Source organism: Coptis chinensis, chromosome 7 (assembly GCF_015680905.1).
Source record: "Coptis chinensis isolate HL-2020 chromosome 7, ASM1568090v1, whole genome shotgun sequence".
Lineage (NCBI taxonomy): Eukaryota > Viridiplantae > Streptophyta > Magnoliopsida > Ranunculales > Ranunculaceae > Coptis > Coptis chinensis.
Genome location: NC_141462.1, coordinates 34318398 through 34343903, shown reverse-complemented (window position 1 = coordinate 34343903; position 25506 = coordinate 34318398). Strand labels below are relative to the sequence as shown.

The 25506-nt window shown below is 36.4% G+C and overlaps 1 protein-coding gene and 1 long non-coding RNA gene across 2 annotated transcripts; one reads left to right on the top strand and one right to left on the bottom strand.

Annotated features, from left to right (window-relative positions):
* Nucleotides 1-12006: 12006 nt before the first annotated feature.
* Nucleotides 12007-13457, bottom strand: LOC147487224 (uncharacterized). Its single transcript, XR_015201839.1, has 3 exons — nucleotides 13213-13457; nucleotides 12828-12979; nucleotides 12007-12563 (listed from the first exon to the last, which is right to left on the bottom strand). It is a non-coding gene; the product is annotated as an uncharacterized LOC147487224 (long non-coding RNA).
* A 2581-nt stretch (nucleotides 13458-16038) lies between these two features.
* On the top strand, nucleotides 16039-24862 carry LOC147487223 (RING/U-box superfamily protein). Its single transcript, XM_086569817.1, has 7 exons — nucleotides 16039-17354; nucleotides 19830-19948; nucleotides 21828-22451; nucleotides 22581-22887; nucleotides 23998-24163; nucleotides 24270-24372; nucleotides 24497-24862. Exons 1-7 carry the CDS (start codon nucleotides 16185-16187, stop codon nucleotides 24612-24614), a joined length of 2607 nt encoding a protein of 868 aa, XP_086425943.1. The 5' UTR covers nucleotides 16039-16184; the 3' UTR covers nucleotides 24615-24862.
* Nucleotides 24863-25506: the final 644 nt, after the last annotated feature.

Sequence of the window (25506 nt, the reverse complement as noted above, 5' to 3'; positions counted from 1 at the left end):
TTGCATGAACATATTGTTTCTGGACCGCATCAAATAAAACGAAATCAACACTATTAATCAACTCCCTTATTAGACTTGTAAAAGGGAATAAATTTCAGCAGTTAAATTAAAAATAATAACCTTCGAAAAAGCAATAAAGAAACCCAATAAAAGCTGAACTCAATCAAAGAAAAAATTATCTCAAAGCCGAAAAATTCTTACTTGAAATAAGAGTTATCAAATATTAGGGGGTTGACAGTCCAGGGCCCTTCAAAACCAGAGCGCTCCTTGTGGCACCTTCCCTATTGGATACATAACATATGTAAACAAAATTCAGGAAGTAACAAACTAATTGTTACAGCACAGGAAGCACAATTACTTCAATCACCACAGTAGAACTAAACAAGCTAGAAAATAAGAAATGGAGATAAAAAAGAGTATATTATCGATGAACCAAGGTGTGGCCACTTTGTCCCTATATTCTTTGTCAAGATTACCATGAAGAGTAGTACATCCATAACCATAGTCACCTAATTCTTCGTGCAGAATTTTGGCACTATTCTTTGAGTTGACAAATATGATAGTCTGCCCCAACTTGTCTCCTAGTTCAAAAATCCTATCCTTAATGAGCTCTAGCTTGGCTTTTTCGTCCGGGCAGTACACCTTATACTGCTTCACCACATCTAGTGACAACTCTTCTTTCTTCACAAACATTTGGTTTGGGTCACTAACATGCTTTGCTGCAAAACTTTTAATAGTTTCGTTAAAAGTAGCAGAAAATAGAAGGATCTGAAAATTGGGAAAACATAAGAGGTGATGATCAGGAACCTTAGTACTATGAATGAATAGTTCAAGATCCAAAATAAGCATGTATTGTATTTCAAAGACTTAATAAATGAATTTATACATGCTTGAAGTTTAAATGGGTTAAAAAACCATAAAAAATATAATTATATAACAATGACTATTTACGGACGTCCTGATATGTATAAGTTGTATAATGTAATCAGAACAGAGAAAACACAACAAATCAACATGATAGAAATATATAGCGAATTTTAATTATGATAAAACAAAAAATGACCTCTCTAAATCCAAATTAAAATTTTTATATGCCTTCAAATTTTTGTATCGGGATTTCTTATGTCAAATTACTTGGACAGTAGCAATGTTTCAATGTCAACAGATTATAAATGGTAACTGGACTCCATAATAAGAATGTCCATAGCAGATACCCAGTCTTATCTATTTTCAACACCAATCTCCTGCATATGAAAATGATTCCAGGTTTAGCCTAGAATTGGTATAGATTTTCACAATGCATACCTTTGGAAAGCGAGTGATGCGTAATTGCTTAATAACGCATGAGAAACTATTTGACGACAGTATAGCGTCTTGAGGAAAGAGATTTCTACAGTCACATGAATCTTCCTTGGTACAAAGACTTGAGTGATTCAATATGTGTCTGCAAAACATGACAGACCAAAAAATTTAATGTATGATATTTTACTTATTCTAAGGACGCATGTGTGTGTGTGTGTGTGCAAGAGCAGTATCTTCCTCTGAGAAAGGACTTCCCTAAACTAGACTACTAGAGAAATACTATACGTCCAATACTTACCCAGCTCATTTCCTCCTATAATTGATAAATATTTTATTGTAGAATTATGCCAACACCGGGTTGCGCCGGTAATTCTCTATGAGTTCGAGAGCGATGATGAACTTCTTAATGCAATCCTCAACAGAAGATCCCGTTAACTGAAGTTAAAAGGAAAATCAAAAGTGAAATAAATGTCAGATACAAAAATTACCATGAAAGCAATAGAAGTCTAATTAGAACATAAAACATACTGAAGCACTAATGACCAAATCCTGAATCCACATACAATGGAATCACTACCATCCAACAATGGGGACAAAGGCAAGTTGTGAAAAAACTCAGAACCCATTGAGAACTGCAGACGCACAAATAGAAAAGATAAGATAGCAGCAGATGAACAAAGAGGCAATGAAATACGTACTCGTATATGCTTTCACAATGGGTTGACTATTCAATGCTACCACACCTTGGTGAATGGTGAATATTTGGACCAAGCATTAACTTAATTGGATGATTTGAAGTACTGTATCAAAATCTTTATTAAAGGACAATGGCTTTCTTTTCCTGCCCATCTAAAAGACTTCCACAGATTGAACAGTGAGGATTACTTAAAAGTAAATTTTCGGTTTAGAGTTCTCAACAGTTATGGACTTATTATATGAATGTGCCTTTTCACAGTTCAGACTTCAGACATCTCCAAGTACCCCTGGTTTTAAACACACATCAGTAGTTTGTAGGGTGCACATAACTGTATAGGCCACAAACAGATGTATATATTTTTATAGAAGACCCATCTAATGGTAACACCCTTTTGTTTTCGTGACCAAAACCTAACCCATACAATGTTTCGACATACATTTACACGCCTACACTATTGCTACCATTTTAAAGAGCATTCTTAACATGTATTACAAACTTGCAACCAAAAACTTATCCTAGCAAAGGTAACTCAGTTTTCGGTCCTCTAAGGACAAAGGCTTATACTTGGCTTAATGTACTTCTTTTACATTTTCGTTTTAATATAAATTTGATACTTTGGTAAAAGAACACATATTGAAGCTAACTTAGATCGATACAAAGAAGAGAATCTTTCAAGAACAATAAGGACCTCATATAAATACTTATCAATCAAAAGTATAAAACATTTCGAACACGAGATGAGCGGTTCCTACACGCTAAAAGCACGCAAAGGATTCCATCAAACCGCCAAGTAGGTCTTCTTTGCTCACTTTGGCTTCCCCCACAATGGACACGAAAACCGATTGCTTAAGGAGAGATGTCAGCCGAGGGAACGATAATGTGGAACATAACATTCTAAAAGTTCCTTTCTTAAGGAGGACAAAAGATGATCCAATGCTTCTGCTGCATCCTAAAGTAATATGGAAAGACAGATTAGAAACGATCTCATTCCTCGTTGCATTCTGTTTGTCGACCAAAAATATGTGATTATGTTTAAGAAACAACAAATATGCTAGAAATCCCGATAAAGAAATGACACTTTTGAGCACAACAATGCAGGAACAATATGACAGTAATTAAAGAAGAATCTACAAACGAGTAACAATCCATAAACCAGGAAAATAAAACATATCACCACTAAAATCATGAACTCCAACACACACCAAAATTACAGAATACGCGACATATGAAAATAAAAATTGAATTTTTCCATTGATGAATACAAGATATAAAAATGAAAATCATACCTTTGGTTATAACCGAAATTAATTGCAGTTGTGGATCACCTAGGCATAGCAGTGTAAAAAGGAGAAAAAGTATAAATTAGATGATGAAAATAATCAAACCCTATAAGAAGGTGAAGGAATGGAGTAGTACCAAATGGTGGCGGCAGCATCGCAGAGGTGGAAGTGTTTATTAGTTTGAGAGAGAGAGAGAGAGAGAGGCGATGAAAAATATAAGAGAGATGATATTGAAAAAATATAAGTGTTGTTAGTTGTAAAGGGGAGAAGATATAAGAGCGGCGATCTTTTTATTTTTTCACTCTCGCCCAAAATTCTAATTTGGTTTTAATTTTGGTCTTTAATTTTTTATTTTCTAATATTATCTTAACCTTTACGGTTTCCCATCAAAACAAAACTTTTAAAATACGTTACAAATTAATTCTTAAATCAGGACAAATTATCGTAACACTTTATATTCAATTTTAACGTCAAAAAAACGTTAGAAACATAGTTACGCTTAAAAAACGTTAGGAACCAAAAAAAGTGTGTGTTACAAATATCCTGTTTTGGTGTAGTGCTAAATCCCACCCTATTTCGTCATCGTTTACTCACTTCACTTCACAGCTAAAATTCACTACTTTTTCTACTCGTCCCTATTCTTCTCCCTTACTACTATAGAAACCAATTCACCACTTTCACTCTGGTCGCACTTCTCTTATCTCTTATCCTCACTCACCTCCTCGACTTCATCAACGACACCGACCTCGTCCTAACCCGACCTACTTCGGCCACCTCTCCATTATCTCTACCATTCTCACCTTCCGTTCCCTCTTCGTCTCCTACCACACCGGCGCCCTTCTCTCCTACCTCGCCTTTGACCGGCAGGGATAGAGCCAGTTTTCTAAGCCAGGGGTGCGAGATTACGTGGACACCACACCCTACCCAAAAAAAAAGTACGCAATTTTTATTTTTATTTTGTCAGAAGGTCTAAACAATAAAGATCAACAAAATTATGCATTTATTTCAATTCACAAAACTAGAGTGCGTTGACTACTAAGAATTGAATATGGACTGACGAAGTTAACTACTTAAGCACTTAAGCCATTAATTAATACTACTATGTCTAATATATCAACATAATCTAGTCTATAAGTTTACAATAATTCAACAAATTGTTAACTTTCTATAATGCTATAAGTTTATATAACCCTACTATCACGTGGAAAAAACTATAAAAGATTAACATTGAAAGTAAAAAAATTACCTTATTTTGTTTTGTTTTTTGTTTTTTTTAAGTGAAAATTTTATTAATAATGATAACGAGTTTTATAAATAATTAGGACAAGCATGCAACAAACTGCTCCTCAAGTCCTTTATGAATTTGTTTTTTGTTTTTTGTTTTTTGTTTTTTGTTTTTTGTTTGGGAATCGAAGTGACTCAATTCAAAGAGGGTCTCATTCTTTGTCAAGCTAAGTATGCTTGTGATCTTCTTACTTGGGCACAAATGAGTGGGTACAAACCTATATCCACACCCTTAGCTATAAAGAGCAGATAAATGAAAGTGGATGATACTCCTTACTATGACCCGACACATTATCGTAGTGTGGTGGGAGCACTTCAGTATCTCACACTAACTAGTAGGGGTGACTTCGGATCGGATCGGTTAAATGGCTTTCAGAAAAAAATTCAATTTTTTTTTCGGATGGCAATATCTTTTTCAAATCCGATCCAAATATTTTTCGGATGACAATTTTTTTTCCAAATTCGGAAAGTTTAGAAAATCGGAAAATTTTAAAAAAATTCAGAATCCACAAAATACGTAAATAAATAAGAATTTTGAATGATATAATCGGATTCTCTTTTAGGATAACCATTTTTTATCCAATTAATTAATACATTCATTTAGCAATTATTTTGAAATGTATTAATTCAGTAAACAACTTAGACATTTTAACAAGTTCATTCAGCAAGTTTTTTTTCTTCATGTTAATATATTAATTCAGTAAATAGGAAGATGGGAGAAATTGAGACATGTACTAGAATGACAATATTGATTTCTTAAAGTTGTGAGAGAGACAATGTTCGACTTCTCTAGGATTTTTATTTGGTTTGTAAACCATCTATAGTTTTAATTTAGTAACTATATGAAATATACCGTTATATGTTAAAAATTCGGAAACTAATCGGAAATCAGATCAGATCGGATTTTGAAAACACATCTAATTCCGATCTAATTATTTTTCGGAAAAATCAGATATTAAAATTTTGGATATCGAAACACAAATATTATTGCCAAATTCGAAAAAAATATGGGATCGGAATTCGAAAAAATTGAGTTTTCGCATAACAAGTGGCACCCATACTTATTAGGCCAGAAATATCCTTAAGTGTATAACTTTGTGTGCCAACATATGCAAGCCCCAACTGTGACCCATTTCAAAACAGTCAAGTGAATTCTTCGATACATAAGTGGTACACTTAATGTTGGAATGCGTATCTTGGCTTCTAGTACTTTGGATCTTTATGCCTTTTTTGATGCAGATTGGGCTGGATGCCCACAAGCTCGGTGATCGACTACGGGGTTTTGCAGCTTCCTTGGTAGTAATTGCATTTCTTGGAGCGCCAAGATGCAAACAACAGTAGCTCGCTCAAGCGCCGAGTCTGAATATCGGTCCATGGACCATGGCCTCAACTGCAGCCGAACTAACGTGGCTTTCATTTTTATTTCGAGATGTTGGTAATTAGACTTTCAAAGCCTCCAATACTTCATTGTGATAACATCAGTGCGTTCTATATGACTGTGAATCCAGTTTTTCATGGTAGAACCAAACATATAGAACTGGATTATCACTTCGTTCGTGAAAAAGTGGCCCTTCGGACCCTCATCACTCAGCTTGTTCCCTCTCATCAACAAGTTGCTGACATTTTTACCAAATCACTTCCGAAGGCTCAATATTTGGTGTTGTGTATCAAACTAGGCTTATGTGCTGTGTGCACTTCCCAGCCAAGTTTGAGGGGGAGTGATAAACAATCTAAACAAGATTCTACAACAACTCATCCAATAGGTGGCGGCACATCTCAAAAGGAAAGAAGCCAATTGGAGAAGGAAAACAAAATCCATGATACTGAATTGGAAAGAAGATAATATGCCAAGAATCAAAGATATGTATAATATACTTAAGAATATATTATTTCCTTTGCTGTAAATGATCCCTTGAAGGGATTTCCTATGTATCTTGAATCTATATAAGCATCAATGGGCACTTTCTAAACTCACCTTGAGTTAGCGCTTTATAATTATTCAACAGATTACTACTCTCTATTAATGACTGTAGCTAGTAGTAAAGAGACAAGGTATGCGGATAAAGAAAACAATAAAGAGACAAGGACAGAATAGTAGGTAATAACCAAGGCGCGGATTAGGCGTTAAGGAAAAATTTCGCCACTTTCAATGGTGCAGAAAGACTCTCTCTGGCGGTTTCTGTTTCTCTGAGATGGGTTTTTTATGAATTGTTTTAGGTATGCTCTGGCAGTCTGGCGGGGTATGGACAACAAGTTTAGGCTTTTGGTAAGCCAAAACCCACTAGACAGTAAGCCTAAGCCTAAGTCCCAACCTGACTTGGTGCAGGGCGCGCGTGTGGCTTTGGGTGAGTCGTCCCTCCTAACACAAAAGCATTTGTACCCTAAGGGCACGCCTTTATGGTAGAGGAATTTCTCATATACCTCACTTGCTAGTAGTGGTTCACCAATGTGGGACTAAACACAATACACTAAAGTGGAGAGAACACACATAGTTCATCTCCTCCACTTTGCACACACACACAAGTATTTCGAAATACACTTAGAGATTCCAACAAGTCCTACCAAGAACATGACATTAACAACATCGGAATAATTGTTCTTTTCATTTCTTTTTTCTTTTTCTTTTAGGGTTTTTTTTTCTTTAACCACTATTTGATCCCATGAAGACCGTCCTATAAGTCCAATTTCGTGGAACCCGTTAGAATTATTTTAACTTACATTATTTTTTGGTACGCTACATCAATAATGTAGGTTAAATTCCATGACATGTGACCCTTCATTGGATCCTTTTGTCATGACTTGAGAACAAAATGCGTACAAGGAATTCCATCTGTGTAATGTCAATATGTCATAACATCGCAAGAGCTAGCCACCATTACTGACCAAACTTGCTCATCATGCACCTTGCTTGAAACTCAATGATGAAAACCTATTTGAAGAAAGGCTCCTTTATAAACATGGAATATAGTTCATTTTGATAAACTCAAGAAGATGAAATGAAACTTGGGGACAACGTACATGGTCGTGAAGAGAATGACAGGTAACCACGCATAAAATACTCATCTTTTCATCCCAATGTTGTTGTCTCTTTGCTAACTATCACATGTAAACCAATGCCCTTGTCTAGAGGCACATTAGACATGCCCAAAACCAACGAGCTAGTTTTCATCAGTTTCCTTCTTTTGCTTGTACCATACATCACATTCATAAAATTGCGTAACCTGACTAGTTTAATTTGTTCGAAATCTCGGATCTAACAAGTTATATGTTTCAAATTTTCAATTTAATATATTCCATGGTTTCAACCAAAATTGATCATTCGACACTTACTAATGTTTTACTACCCACTGTACACAAATGTGTTAGGTGCTCGTGCATGTCCCCGCATGCGACATAATTGGGTTCTACCATTGCCAAATATTATATTGCAAGTATACTACGGTCTTGATCCCACAAACATTTCAGGTAAATTTATTAAGGGAAAAAGTGAAGAAGAAAGACTGAATTGATTATAATACATAATTTGATTTGCCATTGTTTCCAATACGGGGCATTATAGTTTCTATGTTACTCATTGGAAGAATGGCCCCAAATTGTAATTTGTGGTTAATGTGCATGTATTACTTGTATTTTAATTTCTTTGGAGACAAAAGATGAAAATAATATGTTCCGGCTTCGGGGTAGGGGTCACCAGCTCTGCCTAACTTAATTTTAAAAACACAGAGCATATGTTTCGCAGAGATGTTTGGGGATTCTGATCTACCAATATATTTCCAAAAATCATGTTAAAGTTCCAATAAGCTTGATTTTCAGAAGGATAACGATTGGAAACAACACAATCAGAAAACAATACAACTACATAAATGTTAGCATTTGTTGTTGTGCACAGAAGGGAACACCTCCAGTGCATGAAAGGAAGCAAACAAACTTTCCTTGCACGGTCACTTCATCCTAATCTATTTGGCATATATCCAGTGCTTGGCCCTTTCGATAAGGGCAACAAGCCCACATGGAATTCATGCATTCTTAATCAAGTCAATAGGGGTGGGATGCCGTAGTTTGCCATGTCCATCCACGTGGCCATAAGAGGGGGTTATGTAGTATGTACACTGATGAGATGCAAATAATGACACAAGTGCATGTATACGCCTTCTAAAACAACAATATCCTTTGATCTAAGGCAAGGCCTATCTATTTTCAATGATACGTGCAGGTAACGTAAAAAAAAAATATATATATATATATATATATATATATAGAAAAAGAAAACTATTGATACTTGCCGACTTGCGTAGTTGCATGAGTGGCATGCCCACTTTAAACGAAATACGAACGATATCTCCTGAATTGAGTTTTCCACCTCAGTTTCCAATTCAGTGGCACTAAAAATAAGCTCTTGGTGCTGGGTAGCATACTACGTTTGACTTACCACATTTATGTACTCATAGTCTTATACTAGCAATTTATACATGGCATAATGGGCACAGTACTGACCATGCTTGACCACCTCAAGTGACTCAATTAAGTAATGAATCAATGAAGAGGTATTTCAAGCTTTCAACATCTCAGTGAAAAAGACAAATCAACTTTTCGTTGCCCGCGTGCGTGCATTATACTTTCCACTTTTCTTCTACTCTCCCCTGAGGCACTGAATACTGATCCTATAAAAACCAAATTAAAAGAAAAAAAAAAAAAAAAAAAAATACTGGTCCCGTAGTTTCAGTCCTCATTCTACTAATTAACAAAAACGAAAAATTTCATAAAAAAGTGAAAAAAACAGGGAATCTTGAATATATATGCTAAAAACTTTTGCCAATACCTACACTATGATAGCCAGTATTCCGAAATACTCTTCCCAATATCGCCCAATTTAAAATCTTTTTATTGACTTAATTTAGAAACACCTCTTTCGCTAAATTTAGAATAAGCTCCACTTTTATTAATATAATTTGAACAATATTTTTATTTATTTATTAATAATTTAGAAACACTTCTCTAATGTCACTTAAATTAAATAATTATTTCTATTTTCCACATTTAAATTAAAACAAACCCTATTTTATTATTGATAATTAAAAAAAACTTCCATAATATCACTTAAATAATATAATTATCTTTTATTTTGTTTTAAAAAAATAAATAGATGAGTCTCTCTTATATAATTATAATTACCATTTACAATTAGAATCTAAAAAAACCACGTTAACTATCGATCTCGAGGGATGGGTTTCAAGACTTAAAAAACCCGATACGCAGCACGTTTACATACTTGTGAGAAATATATAGAGAGTAGAGGGCTATGCTTTTGAATAGTCAGAACAATTTTGGAGGAACATGAGTTACCCAGTGTTTATTATTCCGAACGGAATATTGAAATTTTGCCTAATATCTTGGTTTTTAAAAAAATCAGAAAAAACAATATAGAGTTGAAATATTGATAATTTTGAAATTAGTTGAAATTTCAAATATATCATGGGTCGAAATATTATGAATTTTAGTTTTTGGATTTGTCGGAATTCCAATAATTTTGAAATCCTGAACTATGGAGTTACCATAACCCAAAATCTATTCGATCTTGACTCATGCTTATCAAAGTTAATACATGATGGGGCTCTCAATTGGATACAATGGATTTCAAGAAAATGTAAAGGGCAAGAAAAGAATAAGTTAATTTTTTTTTTAATGAAACTCAAAAGTTTAATGTAGTCGTCATATGGTCCTCTTATCTGCTCTATATAATAGTGAAATGTGTCCTACCAAGCTCACCAATTTAGTAGCCAACATGCACTTTCGAGGTTCTAGATACTGCTTTCTATGATGACTCTCAAAGCTACGTTAAGTTGAGACAACTGGTAAAGGTGTCCATCTCTACCTGGTCAGGTGACTAACTCTGATGTCAACCTGTACACCACAGTACTTTATTTTATTTTATTTTTTTATATGGTAAAGAACCACAGTACTATACTACTAGTTTTAATCTCATCCAATTGAACTTAATCAACAACACTAACTCAATGGTTCATTCTCTGACCAATCCCAATATCCCATTCAAATAATATTTTTTTTTGGTAACCCATACCATAGAACAAAATATCAGGATATGGCAAAATATCGACTTCTGATTTATGGATATGTATCGTGGATATATCCCCCTATGTGGGGATATATTACATTGGGGCATCTGCAAATATCGTGGATATATCGAGATATATCGACAAATATCGACAAATATCCACAGACTATGTGTGGGTATTTCTGACTGCAAATATCATGAATATATCGTGATATATCGATAAATATCCACAAATATCCACAAATATCGACAAATATCGATAAATATCTATATTTTCTTTGAATGTGTTCATTGTAAAGGTTGAATTTGATCAGTCCTTCCAAGTGTGAATAATGGGGAAGAAGATTGTGATGGGTCGAGTTTTGACTGAGCTCGCTTTGGGACGAGCTGCCTACATATCAAGTTTTTGTGATGAACTTGAATCAAGTCAGACATAGTTTCTCTCCTTTGTTTTATAGGTAAGTACCCAATGCTTCCCCCTTTTCCTCCGTCAGCTCAGGTCCCTGTCTTGAGGAAAATAAATGAGCTTTTAAACAGTGTATTCATGAGCGCGACTGATGCTACGACTTTAACTAACACATCTACGTTGAGCGTTACTGCCCGTTGCGTGAATGTGCCAGGTTGTCACCTCGTTCTGGACGAGGTGTTATGTTGTAACGATCTATCATGAGTCATGGAGGTTGTCACCTCGTTCTGGACAAGGTGTTATGTTGTAATGATCTTCTATGAGTTTTCCTGATTCGTGTTGGACACGTGCATAATATATATAAATATATTATTCCCTCACAGTCGTACTTTTAATATAAATTACTTTCTAATGCTCAAAAATACACCTCAGAATTCCTATATATTACATTGACTTTTCATTCTTTAACAATGAATCTTGAATTTTTTTTCTACATATTACAATACTTATTGCACTTGCATTGAGCGTTCAATCATATAGCGCATCTATTAGATCTTCTGTTGTGATTGAATCCATGATGAGAGCGTGAAGGCCTGCAACCCTGATGTCCATAGATGCCTCGCCTATAGAGTCTATCCAACACTCTAACGTCTTCAGGAGACGACCAACACAACTCCAATCCATTTCATCAGTTGTCAATAGGACGTGTTCAATTACATCACTTGCCAAAACCATGCTCCCACTAATATCCTCCCCATCACAGCCATAAACCGCATCCATCATCTTGATCAGGCAATCTACAACATATTGCAGCCCTTTGGTTGAAGCCGGGATTTTACATCCTTCAATGGAGGTTGTTGCCCTGAGGAGAGAGTAGAGCTATGCAGGAGATTCACTAGCCTCCCCTGTGATTCTTTTGGTTTTTCTAATCCTTGAGGAAAATGATCACCAACAAAAAGCAAAATAGCAGCGACGCACAAAATTAATAATGGATACAGAGGGCTTTCTTCCCATTCATTTATCAGGAAAAAAGAGGTACAGGCCTCAATAGCACACCATTTGGGTGCTATACTATATTTTAAATTACAACAAATTACTGGCTCCTTGAGATACAAAATTTAGTTGGTCTCCAATTGCTTGTCGGCCAGACGGCTCATATCCATAACCATCAAATGACTTGTCATCTCGGACCACGTTCACTGTATCTGGTGCTTAGCCAACCATTGGTGATGTCCACTGGACCGGCATTGAAGCGTTTGAGCTGGAACCTTCTTGGTTCAGGCTCAGAATAGTGCGATTCTATGGAGAGGTTGTTGCAGGTCTCTTGTTGACTGAAGTGACTGTTGTCTGGGAGAGGGACGATGACTGTGGCTATTGCTGATTCTTCTGAATTGGAGACTTATGTCGGAGGCCCTCTATATCAGGTGTTGTCAGCACTAGATGAGGTGCTTCGGGTGGTGGATTCAGTCCTCCTCTTTGCCAAACTTTCCCATCCTTGTCACAAAAGTTCCTGATATAACCCTGCATTTTTTGAAGGAAAACCCTTTTCACGTCAGACACAAGATACAAGTACAACCAAAACGATTTAGCAAATCAGATTTTGACTCCCTAGGATTAACATAAAATTGATCTTGTGTCATGCCCCCTTTCCAAGTCAGACACAAGATACAAGTACAACCAAAAAGATTTAGCAAATCAGATTTTGACTCCCTAGGATTAAACATGCAATTGATCTTGTGTCATGCTCTTCAGAGGAAATAAAGGTGGGTTCGTTAGATACTTTACCTCTGCATTAAAGTTTGAAGAAGATAATCCTTTTCCTACAGTCAGCCAACCAGACCGAATGTTATGATCTTCACCAAACAGCTCAAGTCTCCTGCGCCCAAGGGAGAAATGCTCAATAATCCGATACATATCTTCCGGTTTTTTACTTGAACCTGTCATTCAATTGGTTACAAAATTCAGCACCATGCTCAGCAGCAATATAAGCAGAATATTGATACACAATGGAGTGAAATATAAAACATATAACTTGAAATGAAGCAGGAATAGTTAATCCGATATCCATGCTTTACTATTCATGTATACAAAAACATGCACTGGGTCATGACAATGAGTGAGATCATCAAAACTTGCTGTCAGACTCTAGTAAAGTATGACATATACACACCGTAAGGAGGTTATTCTGCGATTATAATATCTGTGTCAATGTTTGCATGGATAATGTGACCATCCGTGCCACGACGTATTGTTCCTTTTATGCCCATCAAGCAATGTTCCTACATTACAGATAAGAGACTTTCGAAAAGTAATAAATGAGTCGTCTTGAAGAGTGATAACAGCACTTCTATGTGTTGAAGCCAATAATGACAAATGTCAAAAAACATAAGAGAATATATAACCAACCTTTGAATGCTAAAACAAAGTGTGAGAATCATGTCGCCGACCAGGAGCTGCATTACATTTGTTCGTCTTCACCCAACATATATCCTCACACCTCCGAAATCCCCACTGCATAAACAACATTACAATTTATATACAGAATTACAGAGTACATAAGTACTATCCAAGTATCCAATAAATAATATCCAATTTGGTCACAGGAATCATTCCAATCCAAGAATGATGGTGGGTGACTCCATCAAATCTGAATCATTTTCAGTTAGAATTATAATAAAAATTAAAGAGAGTTCATTGTTTCCATCAGGAAACTCCAACAGCAATGCTGTTGTGAAACCTGATGGCACTTTGCTATATAATGCAAAAAGAGAAGAGCGGCCAGAGGGCAATTGTGATAAGACATTCTCAAAAGAGGTACAAAAGAAAACAGCAAAATATTCCAAGAGAAGAATCATTGACATGAACGATTAAAATTCTAAAGAGAGCCCATATTGTGATGTTAAAAATGGGCTAACTAAGAGCTATGAAGCACGGACACTGACACACGACACGGCATCATTCAAAGAGATAGAACATGAATACGTCATGGACAAATTTAAATCAAAATATGAACTCTAGTTTTGGACATGTCCAAAAATGCAAGCTAATGCCAACAAAAGAAATAACAATTATGGAAGATTCATAACAAATATATATAAAAAGGAATTGGCAATCATCAAGTGCAGTCGTGCATTGTGCGTCATTTTTCTTATTTCAAAAACCCCTACCAAGTCATGTATTCTTTTAAGTATTTTAATCACTTTTTAAAAAATAAGAATAAACTGTAGAAGTGTCCCCAGCATGTCCACAGAGTGTCTGAAATTCTAAAAATTAATTATTAAATCCGACACTCCAAATCGAGTATCGAACACGTGTTGGCGGAGTGTCGGGGAGTGCTGATGTCGGATACGTTGCCGGTTGCCCCTAGAGGAGTGTCGGTGCTTCATAGACTAAGAGCTCCTTATTTGATATAAGGACTTTGTAAAACGAGTATGAGAAAATATATCAAACTTAAAAGCTAAAACCCGATTCTTGAAACTCCAACAAGATATCTTGTGAAACCTGATGGTCTATAATACAATGAGAGGGCCGGAGATTTCGAGACAAAAACACTCACAAAACATAAAAAGAAATATTTCTCTGTATGTCTAAATAGTCCAAGAGAAAAAAATGTTGACACTGAGTCACTGACGATTAAAGAGGACGGAGGACATGTTGAAAATTGCTAATTAAGAGTTCTTGGTTTGAATGTTTGATTTAATGACTAGTGAAATGAATACGAGAATATCAAACTCAAAAATCCAGTTACGGAAATGTGTTTTACGCGTGTCATGATATATGTTTATATACCCAAACAATACTTACCTTTCTTAGGCACTACCGGCCCTGCTCAAGACCTACACCATCACCAACCCATAGGAATATAAAAGACGGTGTGTCTGCAATTGACCCGAAAAAAAGGTTAGACTGCACAAACGCATGAAGGTGACACTTAGACCACAGAGAATAGCAGTGGAAATAGGCAAAAAAGGTACCTCAATCTTAAGGTTTGATATTTGTTCAAATGTCCAATATTCCGTATGGTCAGCAACTCCAGGTGCTCGATGGACATACTCCTCCCAAGTTTCTTTCCCTCGCCACCACCACCAATTATATCTGAAAATATCGTGATTAAAACAGAAACTTTTTATATCGTCGAAATATCGCGATATATCTATAAATATCGTCGATATTTACACTGGTATTTATCCAAACTGATATCGCGATTTTTATATACCCATCTCTGAAATCTCAATATTTATCGCGATATATCGCGATATTTTGTACTATGACCCATACAATTGTCATCAGTTCGTATAAATTTTTGTTTCGACAAAATGATAAATGCGAAATTATGAACATGTAAATGCGTAATTACAACGATACATACCCCACTTGTCGAAACACAATTTAGCCAAATCACAACCACACAAGAAAAATTGGTAGGTGGAAAAACAAAAACAAAAAAAAAAACTTGTGCATGGAGCCTGAATGGCCTCAACACACATCCATCACTCCACCTAATAGACCTTTCATTCACTATCACATTACTTAAAACCACACGTGGCACTCCCTCACGACTTTTCGTAAACATAATTTTAAAATTTATTTCATATTTTAGATTAGATCAACGGTTGATATTCTCTCCCTCTCTTTCACCAATTCAGATCAACGGTCTAGATATATTAAAACACTGAAAAAGAGGAATAATAATAAAAAAAGAAGACAATCCTCTCTCGTCTTTCTTGTTTCGCTGGCTATATTTATAGACTCCCTCTCATTTTCAGACAACCTCTCTCTTTTTATTTTTCATTATTTTCTCTCCTGAAAAAAGTTAGGGTTTCCTTTTCCTACTTTTATAATTTCCTTTTTGTCTTATTTATTCTTGCCGTGAAATTAGGACAGAGAGCTTTTTAAAGGTAAGTTTTTAATTAATTCAATCAATTTTTTTATGTTTATTGATCTCAATTGAATCAAATTGGACTTAAAAATGTAATATTTTGATGAATTTGTTAAGGTTGTCATATTGGTGCAACATTGATTATTGATTCTATGTGGAGAAAGGGTGGGTTTTTTTATGTTTTGTGGAGGGAGTTTGGTGGAGGGGGTGGAGGGAGTGTGAAAAAGGTGGGGTGAAGAGATTTTTTTTTAAAAAAAAAAGAAATGACTGATTTTGAGGCATTGCAACAGAAGCAGGATAGTAGTAATAATAATGATGCTTGTTCGGATTTTGAGAGGGGGTTGGAGGAGTTGATGAGGGATAGATTGAGTGAATGTATGCCGTTGGCTGCCTCTTGTAGTCGTGAGCAGCAGGAGAGTAATGAGGAGGAGGAAGGTGATCAGCTTGTGCGGAGGAGACGTAGGTCGGATCTTGAAGGTGATGATTTAGCTGAGTCTTCTGCTGCTAGGAGACGTCAGTCGAGGATATTGAGTAGGTGGGTTGCTAGGCAGGCTGAAGAGATGATTACTACGATTGAGAGGAGGAATCGTGAGTCTGAACTTATGGCTCTTGCTGGTTTGCATACTGTGTCCATGCTTGATTCTTCTTTTTTAAGAGAGTCTGACTCACAGTCACCGACTCCGAGGCGGCAAGGTGCTGTGGAGAGGCCTAATACTCAAGCATCTTCACTCTTGCAAATGTGGCGGGAGTTGGAGGATGAGCATGTGCTTAATCGTGCTAGAGAAAGGGTGAGGGAAAGGTTAAGGCAACAGAGGAGTGTTGACTCCACTACAAACCTCACTAGCACTACTTTGTCTGAAAGCAGGGAAAGTGAACACCGGGGTAGCTCGGTTGCAAGTGAGAGTGAGAATGAGTATGGGGCGTGGTCACAGGGACAGATAGATTCGCACATTGATCGGGGGGACCACCAAATGTCAAGCCGAGAACAGTCTCCCGACCTCGGAGAAGTTGAGAGGGAGAGAGTGAGGCACATTGTTCGTGGATGGAGGGATACTAGCTTAAGTGATCGTGCATCAAACATTTCACAGAGGAACAGTCCAAGAGCAGAATGGCTTGGCGAAACTGAACGTGAAAGGGTAAGGCTTGTAAGAGAATGGGTCCAAATGACAAGTCAGGAGAGAGGTGCACGCGCTAGTCGAAGAGATGAGCAGACTACTGTTGTGGGTTCGCAGATCAACCATGTTGGGGATGGATTGGTTGCAGACCATGAGGAAGGCCAACCTGAGCATATCCAGAGGCACATGCGTAGTCTACGTGGTCGACAGGCTATAATTGATGTGCTTATGAGAGTCGAGAGTGAGAGACAGAGAGAGCTCCAAGGCCTGTTGGAACATAGAGCTGTTTCTGACTTTGCTCATCGAAACCGCATCCAGGTCAGTTGTGCAATGTACACCTCTGATTTTCAATTCTGTTTCAGTTTAATTTTTTTTTGCATATAGAAAAATGGTAGGATATGTGACCTTTCAGCATCACTAACACAAGGTGTAAGTCATAACTGATTTTGGTGAACATTATATAGTGAAAACACAACTTGCAATTAAATAGTCCAATGAAGTGATACTTCTGCCTTCCAACATCCCTGGTGTGTACATGCTCTGAAAAATAGTTTGAAATTTGTATGTATTCTCTATTACTGGCATACTGAGGTTGTACTTTGGCCAATTAAGGTAAATTAGAGTTTTCTCAGATATCAGTTTGTGTAAGAGTTATCTACCTGTGTCAGAGATTGGTGCAAAATGCTTAATGTTTTAAACAGAAGAAGAGAATAATGTTGTTTACAAATAAAGAATGTGCACAAAGCTACATTGCAGTTATGTTGCCAACTTGCCATTCCATTTTGTTAATTAAGATGTTAAGTCTGTTGTATTTCCTGTTTTAACCTCATTATGAAAGTAATTACTTCTCACTGGGGCCAACCTCTAGTATATATAAAGATCACCTATCTATTAGGTTGGTTGTGCCAAAATTGTCCCATCTTTATCAGTCGTCAAGGATATATTAAGAGTGGATATCTGGATAAAATGAGCCATCGTAATATGGGTCTTCTGTAATAAAGACACACCATTTTCAAGAAAGCAAATGTCTGTCACTCTGTCATGTTGTACCCCGCCATTCTTCAGATTATGTAGAAACACTTTTTTTACTAGTCCTGGTGAGGGTGCACTTGCATACATGCTCACTTGTAAGGAACAACTTATTGATTTTTCAAAAGAAAACATGTAATACTTTGGTTCAATTAATTAAAATTAACATGAGTGTAAATAGGTAATTTTTAATCCTTTTTAATGAATTAGTTGATGTTGTCAGACGGTGTTGTCTTATTGGTGGCAATCAGTACGAAAAGGTTCTAAGAGTTGCTATTTGACAATGGGCAATGGTAAAATGGAAAGAAAAACATCAAAATATTTAGAAATCTAATGTTTGTATGGGAGTATGAGTACATCTTGAAATATATAGTTCGATAAAATTGCTTAAGCAGTAAAATTTTATACCAACAGGCGCAAGCCTTCTATATGTGGTAAAAGCTGTGTATCAGGTTTACAGAGTCTTGTGCCTAAGACTTGATAACCGTGTCGTACAGCAACACATATGTTATTTGGTTTATTAAATCTTTTAGACATTAGAGCGGTTTGCTCCTTAAATAGGGAAGGAACGCTCTTTTTATTTTTAAACTGAATATCACATCGGCTGGGATTTTGATGATCATGATGTTTCTAGTCTTATATTTATCTCGTGGTTTACTATTTGTAAGTTATTTATCTGATGAAGTGATACTAACCACAAGTAACTTTATTACTGAGGAGATATGTAGGCCTAATGGCATATGCCGCATGGATAAGAAAACATGCATTTTGCTTACGGTCTTTAAAATGTTGAAGAAAGTTTACATTGAATTCAGGGCCCTATGCATAAGGCACCTTTTCTAGTTGAATGGAGTGATCATACATATTCACTTGAAAAGACGGAGGGGTTTATTTTATTTTAATTTTCTTTTCTTTTCTTTTTCTATTAATAACAAAAAGGCTGGTAAACTGGGTTAGGCAGATTCAAAGCTGTATTAATTTTAACTGAAAAGTTACAACACCATCCTTGTCATTTTTTAAGTTGAGACAAAGTACGATCAAAAGTACATGACTTCCTCATTGAGTCATTGTTCGAACTAATTGTAGCAAGGTGATCAGCACACTTGTTTGCTTCTCTATCAACATGAAAAACCTGCACCTCATTGAACAACCCCATCAGAGCATCGATTTGCACAGCACCGTGGGGGCTTCTCTCTGTCCCTCAAGATCATCACTGCTCTGAAGGAGTCAGCTCAAGCCCCTTTAGATCATCACTGGAGAGACAGAGTTGATGCATAAAATTCTTTATCTTTTCGCAATCTTAGTGATTTCCATGGTCCTCAGCTTAGGCGATTGCTAGCACTTTGTGAGTTGCAAACATGCCTATCTCAATCAGACATACTTTGTGTCTTGGAAATTTAAATATCAATTCAAACCACAAGACAAAAATGTTGTTTTTAGTGAGGTATGCAACTCACGTATGGGTTACCCAGTTTCCTTTTATTTGATTTGATGCCTTTTGAAAATATAGTTCTAGTAATCACTTACGCAATTTCATTAAAATAAATAATTTCTTACATTAAGATAGATACGTGAAGATATATTTTGTTTTACAATAAAATTGTAGCATGAAAGCTAATCAGTATCGTATATAATTAAGCTTTTGTTTTTATTTCTTTTGTTGCTGAAGGTATTAGTATGTGACTGTTGTGATATTTGTTCATGAAGCATATGAAATACTATGTTGGGTATGTGGCTTAATCTCGTCTTGATACTATTGTGCAGTCATTACTCAGAGGTAGATTTTTAAGAAATGAAAGGCCTACTGAGGATGAGAGACCGCCTTCAATGGCTGCAAGCGAGTTGGGTCAGTTGAGGCAACGCCACACTGTATCTGGTTTAAGGTATGCAATCTTTTTGTGTTTTTTTTTCTGGTATTTTTATGGATACAGTTTTTCTTGTTTTCTGTTTTTCTGGTTTAGTAATTCCTATGTTATGTATTTTTTTTCGCCCTTTAGATAGTAGACAATAAGCGTAGCTGGACCTACTAGGGTTCTACCCAGAGAATAGCTAGGAGTGAGATTTGGGGAAAAAATGATTACTTAGAGCATCTTTAATGGTGATAGCTCAAAAACATCAATTTTTTTTTACCAAACCAAATACCAAATACCAAATCACTCAAACACCAAATATCTTTAGTCTAGACATCAACTTTTCAACACCAAATGATGTGTCTTGGGGGGGGGGACCACAATTTGATTTATCTTGGGGGACCACAAGGAAAAAGAATATGAAAACCAATGACACACGTGGATGTTAGTTAATGGTGTCTTTTATTTGTTTTGAGGGAACCACAAGCTATACATTTGGTGAGAAAACCCACATGGTGTTCGAAAAAGCCATACATTTGATGAAATATCAAACCAAATTTGGTTTGGTTTGATGATTATTTGATGTTGGAATGATTTGGTCTCTTCACTAAAGATGATTTTTTACCAAATTTTCAAGAATTTGGTGTTTGGTCGTGAATTGGTGTCACCATTAAAGATGGAGACACCAATTCATATGCAAACACCATAGTTAAAAACCATGTTTATTGGAGACACCAATTCATTTCAACATCAAAAAATCAGCAAACCATTTGGTGTTTCGTTAAATGGTTTTTGGTTTGATGTTTAACCAAATGTACGACGTGGCTTTTTGAAAACCACGTTGTTTATCAAACACCGCACATGTAGTCTCATCCACCATATAGCTTGTGGCCCCCCTTCAAAACAAATCAAATTAGCCAATAACTAACGGTCACGTGTGTTATTGGTTTTCATATTTTTTTCCTTGTGGTCCCCCCAAGACAAATCAAATTTGGTCCCCCCAAAACAAATAAAATTGTGGTCCTTCCCAAGACAAATCATTTGGTACTGAAATTTTGATTTCTGGAATGAAGATGTTTAGTGTTTTTTTGATTTGGTGTTTGGTTTGATAAAAACTTTTGGTGTTTTTGAGCTTTCACCCTTAAAGATGCTCTTATGTAAGCTCAATATTATATTTAATTCAAAGTTCAAACATGGGCTTAAGCCTAGTAAGTTTTGGAGAGAAAGTAAAAGAAAGGAAGAAAGAAGAAAAGAATAGAAGCTAACATGCAATCAAAAGCCTAAAGTTAAGTTTGAAATATATTGAAATGTAAACTAAATTTCTGTTGGCCTCTTTTTCATACTTAACTTCATACATACAGCTTTAGCTTTATCCCGTGTTTCGGTGCAGCTTTATGATACTAACCTTTGTTACAACATCATTGTGTCATTCAGAGCGTCACATGTCTTGTCTTTTACTAACGTTTTTTATGCAATTTAATTTTTTTAATTTTATGAAATTGCTATCGTCTTGAAGCTTTACTTTGTCTCTTAATTTTGGTGTGGCATGTGAATGCAATTGAGTTTTAAGAGTGCGACTGGCCCCTTATTTTTTTTTTTTTACTGTTAGTTTGTGGAACACTTTTGATGTTTGTCTGGCTATACTGTTATTCAAATGAATTTGATACCATAGAGTTTAAGATTTTGTTCTAGGTATACTGTGAGATCTTGGTATCGACACTACCTTTCCTATACTTCATTTCAGTTTTAAATTTCCAACTTATGTCTATATAGAATAGAGACTGGAAAACTCTCTTCTCATTATTAAAATTTGGTCTTATTACATCTTATTTTATTCTATACTTTTAGATGTTAAGAGCTCCCCCCCTTCTTAAAACATCCATAGTAGTAATGTGAACAATGCTGCAATCAGGGAGGGATTTCGATTCAGATTGGAAAATATTGTTCGTGGGCAAGTAAGTAGCCAGTCGGATACATTGTCCAATAATAACATCAATGGATCTAGAAATGAAGAAAGCCAAACGAGCATATCACAGGAGGTCATGATTGATGACCATGAACAATCTGAACCTAGGAGCCATGAAAGTAATGTTCAGCAATTGTCGGAGCGTACAAGGGACTTGGAGAGTGAGACAGTGGTTGGAAATATCAATTGGCAGGACAGTGCAACTCAAGAAGTGGATTGGGTGGAACAAAATACTGAAGGTGAGAGAAGGAACTGGCAACAGTCTACAGATGTTGCTTTTAATGACTGGGGAGATAGTAATGAAGAAGAAATGGATGGAAATTGGCAAGATTCCGTTACTGCAGATTGGCAGCCCCAAATAACTGCAGAAAATGATGTAGACGATAGTCATATACAAGAAACAAATGAGTGGCATGAGGATGACTCCCAAGAAGCTGCTAGTAATTGGCCTGATGAGCCTTCTAATCCTCCAAGAACTCGTCGTGCTGTTTCTAGTAGAAGAGTCAATAGATTCCACCCACCTGATGACGATAATGTGTACAGTATGGAACTTCGCGAACTTCTTAGCAGGTACCTTCTATTGTTTCTTTAGAGTTTAGAATTTTCTCCCACCCCTACTCATTAGTTAAGCTATTCAGGCCTTTGTCGTACTTATTCTTTATGACCCGATTAATTAAAACGTCAATGTGTTTATTGTAGGAGAAGTGTATCTAATCTTCTTCGCAGTGGGTTTCGTGAGAGTCTTGACCAGTTGATACAGTCGTATGTAGAGAGACAAGGCCGATCTCCTATAGAGTGGGATCTGCATAGAACTTTGCCTACGCCTGCTTCACCAAATCAAGATCGGGAGCAGCAGAGGGACGATCAGAGTGAGGACCAGCCCGAAACTGTTGCCAGACCGCCCCTTGTGCTGCCGTCTCCTCCTGTTCCCCCTCCACAGCCCCTTTGGCACCAAGAGCTCCATCATGCTAATTGGCCCCGGCACAGCATGCATCGTTCAGAATTTGTGAGTAATCTGTATTTTATGAGTATCCTTTGCATTTGTCTTTCATGTGGACTATTATTTGTGATTATTCTATGTTTGAGCTCCATTCTGACATGTAAATGTAGCCTGTTCTAGCATTTTGCATGAGCTCACATCAAAAAAAGAAAGGGAGCTTACTGTAACACGAACACCATTACAAGTTATCTAAATCATGTATAGGAGATGGCTCAAATAGTAAATAGAAAAAGGCAAAAGAAAATGGTATGGCATCTAAAATCTAAAATCTTGGAGTTTGGAACAACCTTAAGCTTGATTTTTTATATATTAGGGTAAACAATCCCGTGGATTGCTAATCTTTATTGAAATTTTTTCATCCTTCCAAAATAAAATGGGTAAATGGCATCTGAGATGTAAGTTGAGACGGTGACTCAAGAACATGATGGCACTCCAGGATGCCTCCTGGATTAATACATACCGAGCAAAAAAAATAATAAATTAACATAAAATAAAACACATGTCATACTGATTGCTTGTCATGATATGTTTTCCTTCTTTGTACAACAGTACAAGTAGACAACTACGTAACAGCTCTTTTTTCTCTATGTTCTAAATGTACTTACAGTCATTGACAACAAAGAGTTGTCTCTTAACATCTTAGTTGCTTCTGCGTAATTACATTGGTCATTATCATCATCTGAACTACAAATTAATCAACCGCGGCCCAAAGTATCCATGTCGTCTGATACATAGAACCCCTTAATTTTTAGTATACGTTGCTGATATGAAGAAATGTCAGACTGATGTTTCAATGGTCAAGGGAAATTTGAAATATGGTTACAAAATCGGTCGATAAGTGTCGTAGATACTGTATCCGACTCGCAAAATTCACATATTTATTGTTGATATCTAACAATATCCTTTATATTTTCGGCCCTGTAATCAATTACCATCCACAAACATCTGTTTTTTATTTTTCATATTTTGGTTAGCTTCCAGTTCCAGTAAATACTGTCTGAACATTACAACCAAATATTTCCTATACCTTTATAAGCAGTATAATCTGTCCATCTCAAATCCTTGGTCAAGTATGCTTTTTCATTTTGAGCTGATTGTTGGTGTTAATTGGAGCAGGAGTGGGAGATCATAAACGATTTGCGGTCCGACATGGCCAGGCTTCAGCAGGGGATGAGCCACATGCAGAGGATGTTGGAGGCCTGCATGGATATGCAACTTGAGTTGCAGCGGTCAGTTAGACAGGAAGTCTCTGCAGCTCTAAATCGCTCAACTGGTGGGCCAGGTCTGTAATGATAAGCGAGTATTTATTTTATTTTTTTATCCGAACTTTTATTTGCAAATATCCTATATCTTAGAAAATGGTTTCTGAAGTTTCTAATTGGTTACAGAGGTTGGCGTGGAGACATCAGAGGATGGATCTAAATGGGGTCATGTGAGAAAAGGGACATGTTGTGTCTGTTGTGATAGTCATATTGATTCTTTGTTGTACAGGTACGTATCCTTACCTGCTTCCGCCTATATGCCGTTGAGATTAAAATATAAGAGTAGATGAGTTCTGCCTCTATATTATATAACTTGATTAATTTGCTTTTCTTTTTTTTTTTTCAAATTACAGATGTGGGCATATGTGCACTTGTGCAAAATGTGCTAACGAGTTGGTTCGTAGTGGAGGGAAATGCCCATTGTGTCGTGCACCGATCGTTGAGGTGATCCGAGCTTATTCTATATTGTAAAGAAGGAATAGGATAACAGAGTACAGGAAAAGAAAAAGAGAAAACGGAAAGGTGAATGTTGGAGCCTTCTCATTTCTGGGCTGTGGAATCTACTACATCTACTCCATGTATTTGTCAATAGTTTGTTTTGTTCTTTACTGCTATTGTTCTGATTATTTTTGGAACATATGCAATGTATGATTTGAATCACAAATGGAATTACGATTCTTCATTCATTTGTCAATAAATATGCTGAGGTTAAGTTCTTACTGCCCTTTAGTTCAAATCTCCGTTTTCAAATGAGCTTTTTGCTTTGAAGTACTCGGCACACTCCTCTTGAAATAATTTAATCTATTAGGGCTTCCAAATTTCGCAGTACGTGTTAAAGTTGACTACTCAATTGACGAACGATTTTGTATCAGTAAAACTTCAAAATCTGTGTGGAGCATGGTTCTTTGTTCTGCTTGGACTAAATTACGATTGGCAAATTCTAAAAGAACCTGCCTTGCGGAAATTCATTTGGCATTGCTGTCATGGAGATGCCAGTGGTTGTTTTGCTTTCGTGATAGGGCTATTGTTAAATCCACCACAGCACTAAATTTCTGTTTGGACTTGGGAATTGTTAATTTTTCGGGTAAATGGCACAAATGGCAAAATTTGGCTTTAATTTCACTTCTCTAAATCATTGCGGACCAGTGCCGCGCTCTGCTGTTCACCAGCTACGGGACATGAACTGAAAATCGATCCATTTGGCGCCAATCAGATTATTTGCCATTTTGTGACTTTTACACTTTATCTTCTTGGTTCAGATTATTATCGTGTTTCTCAATTGTCTAGTAGCAGTTTCAATGTCTTTAGGCCCAACTTTTCATTGCCGATATATGCCTGTTACTAGTTTTTCTCTCAAGAGAGG

Coding starts and splice junctions, on each gene's coding strand:
- LOC147487223 (XM_086569817.1), top strand. CDS start 16,185: ATGACTGATTTTGAGGCATTGCAACAGAAGCAGGATAGTAGTAATAAT. Junction 17,355..19,829: donor CTCATCGAAACCGCATCCAG/GTCAGTTGTGCA, acceptor ACTATTGTGCAG/TCATTACTCAGAGGTAGATT. Junction 22,452..22,580: donor CTTCGCGAACTTCTTAGCAG/GTACCTTCTATT, acceptor TGTTTATTGTAG/GAGAAGTGTATCTAATCTTC.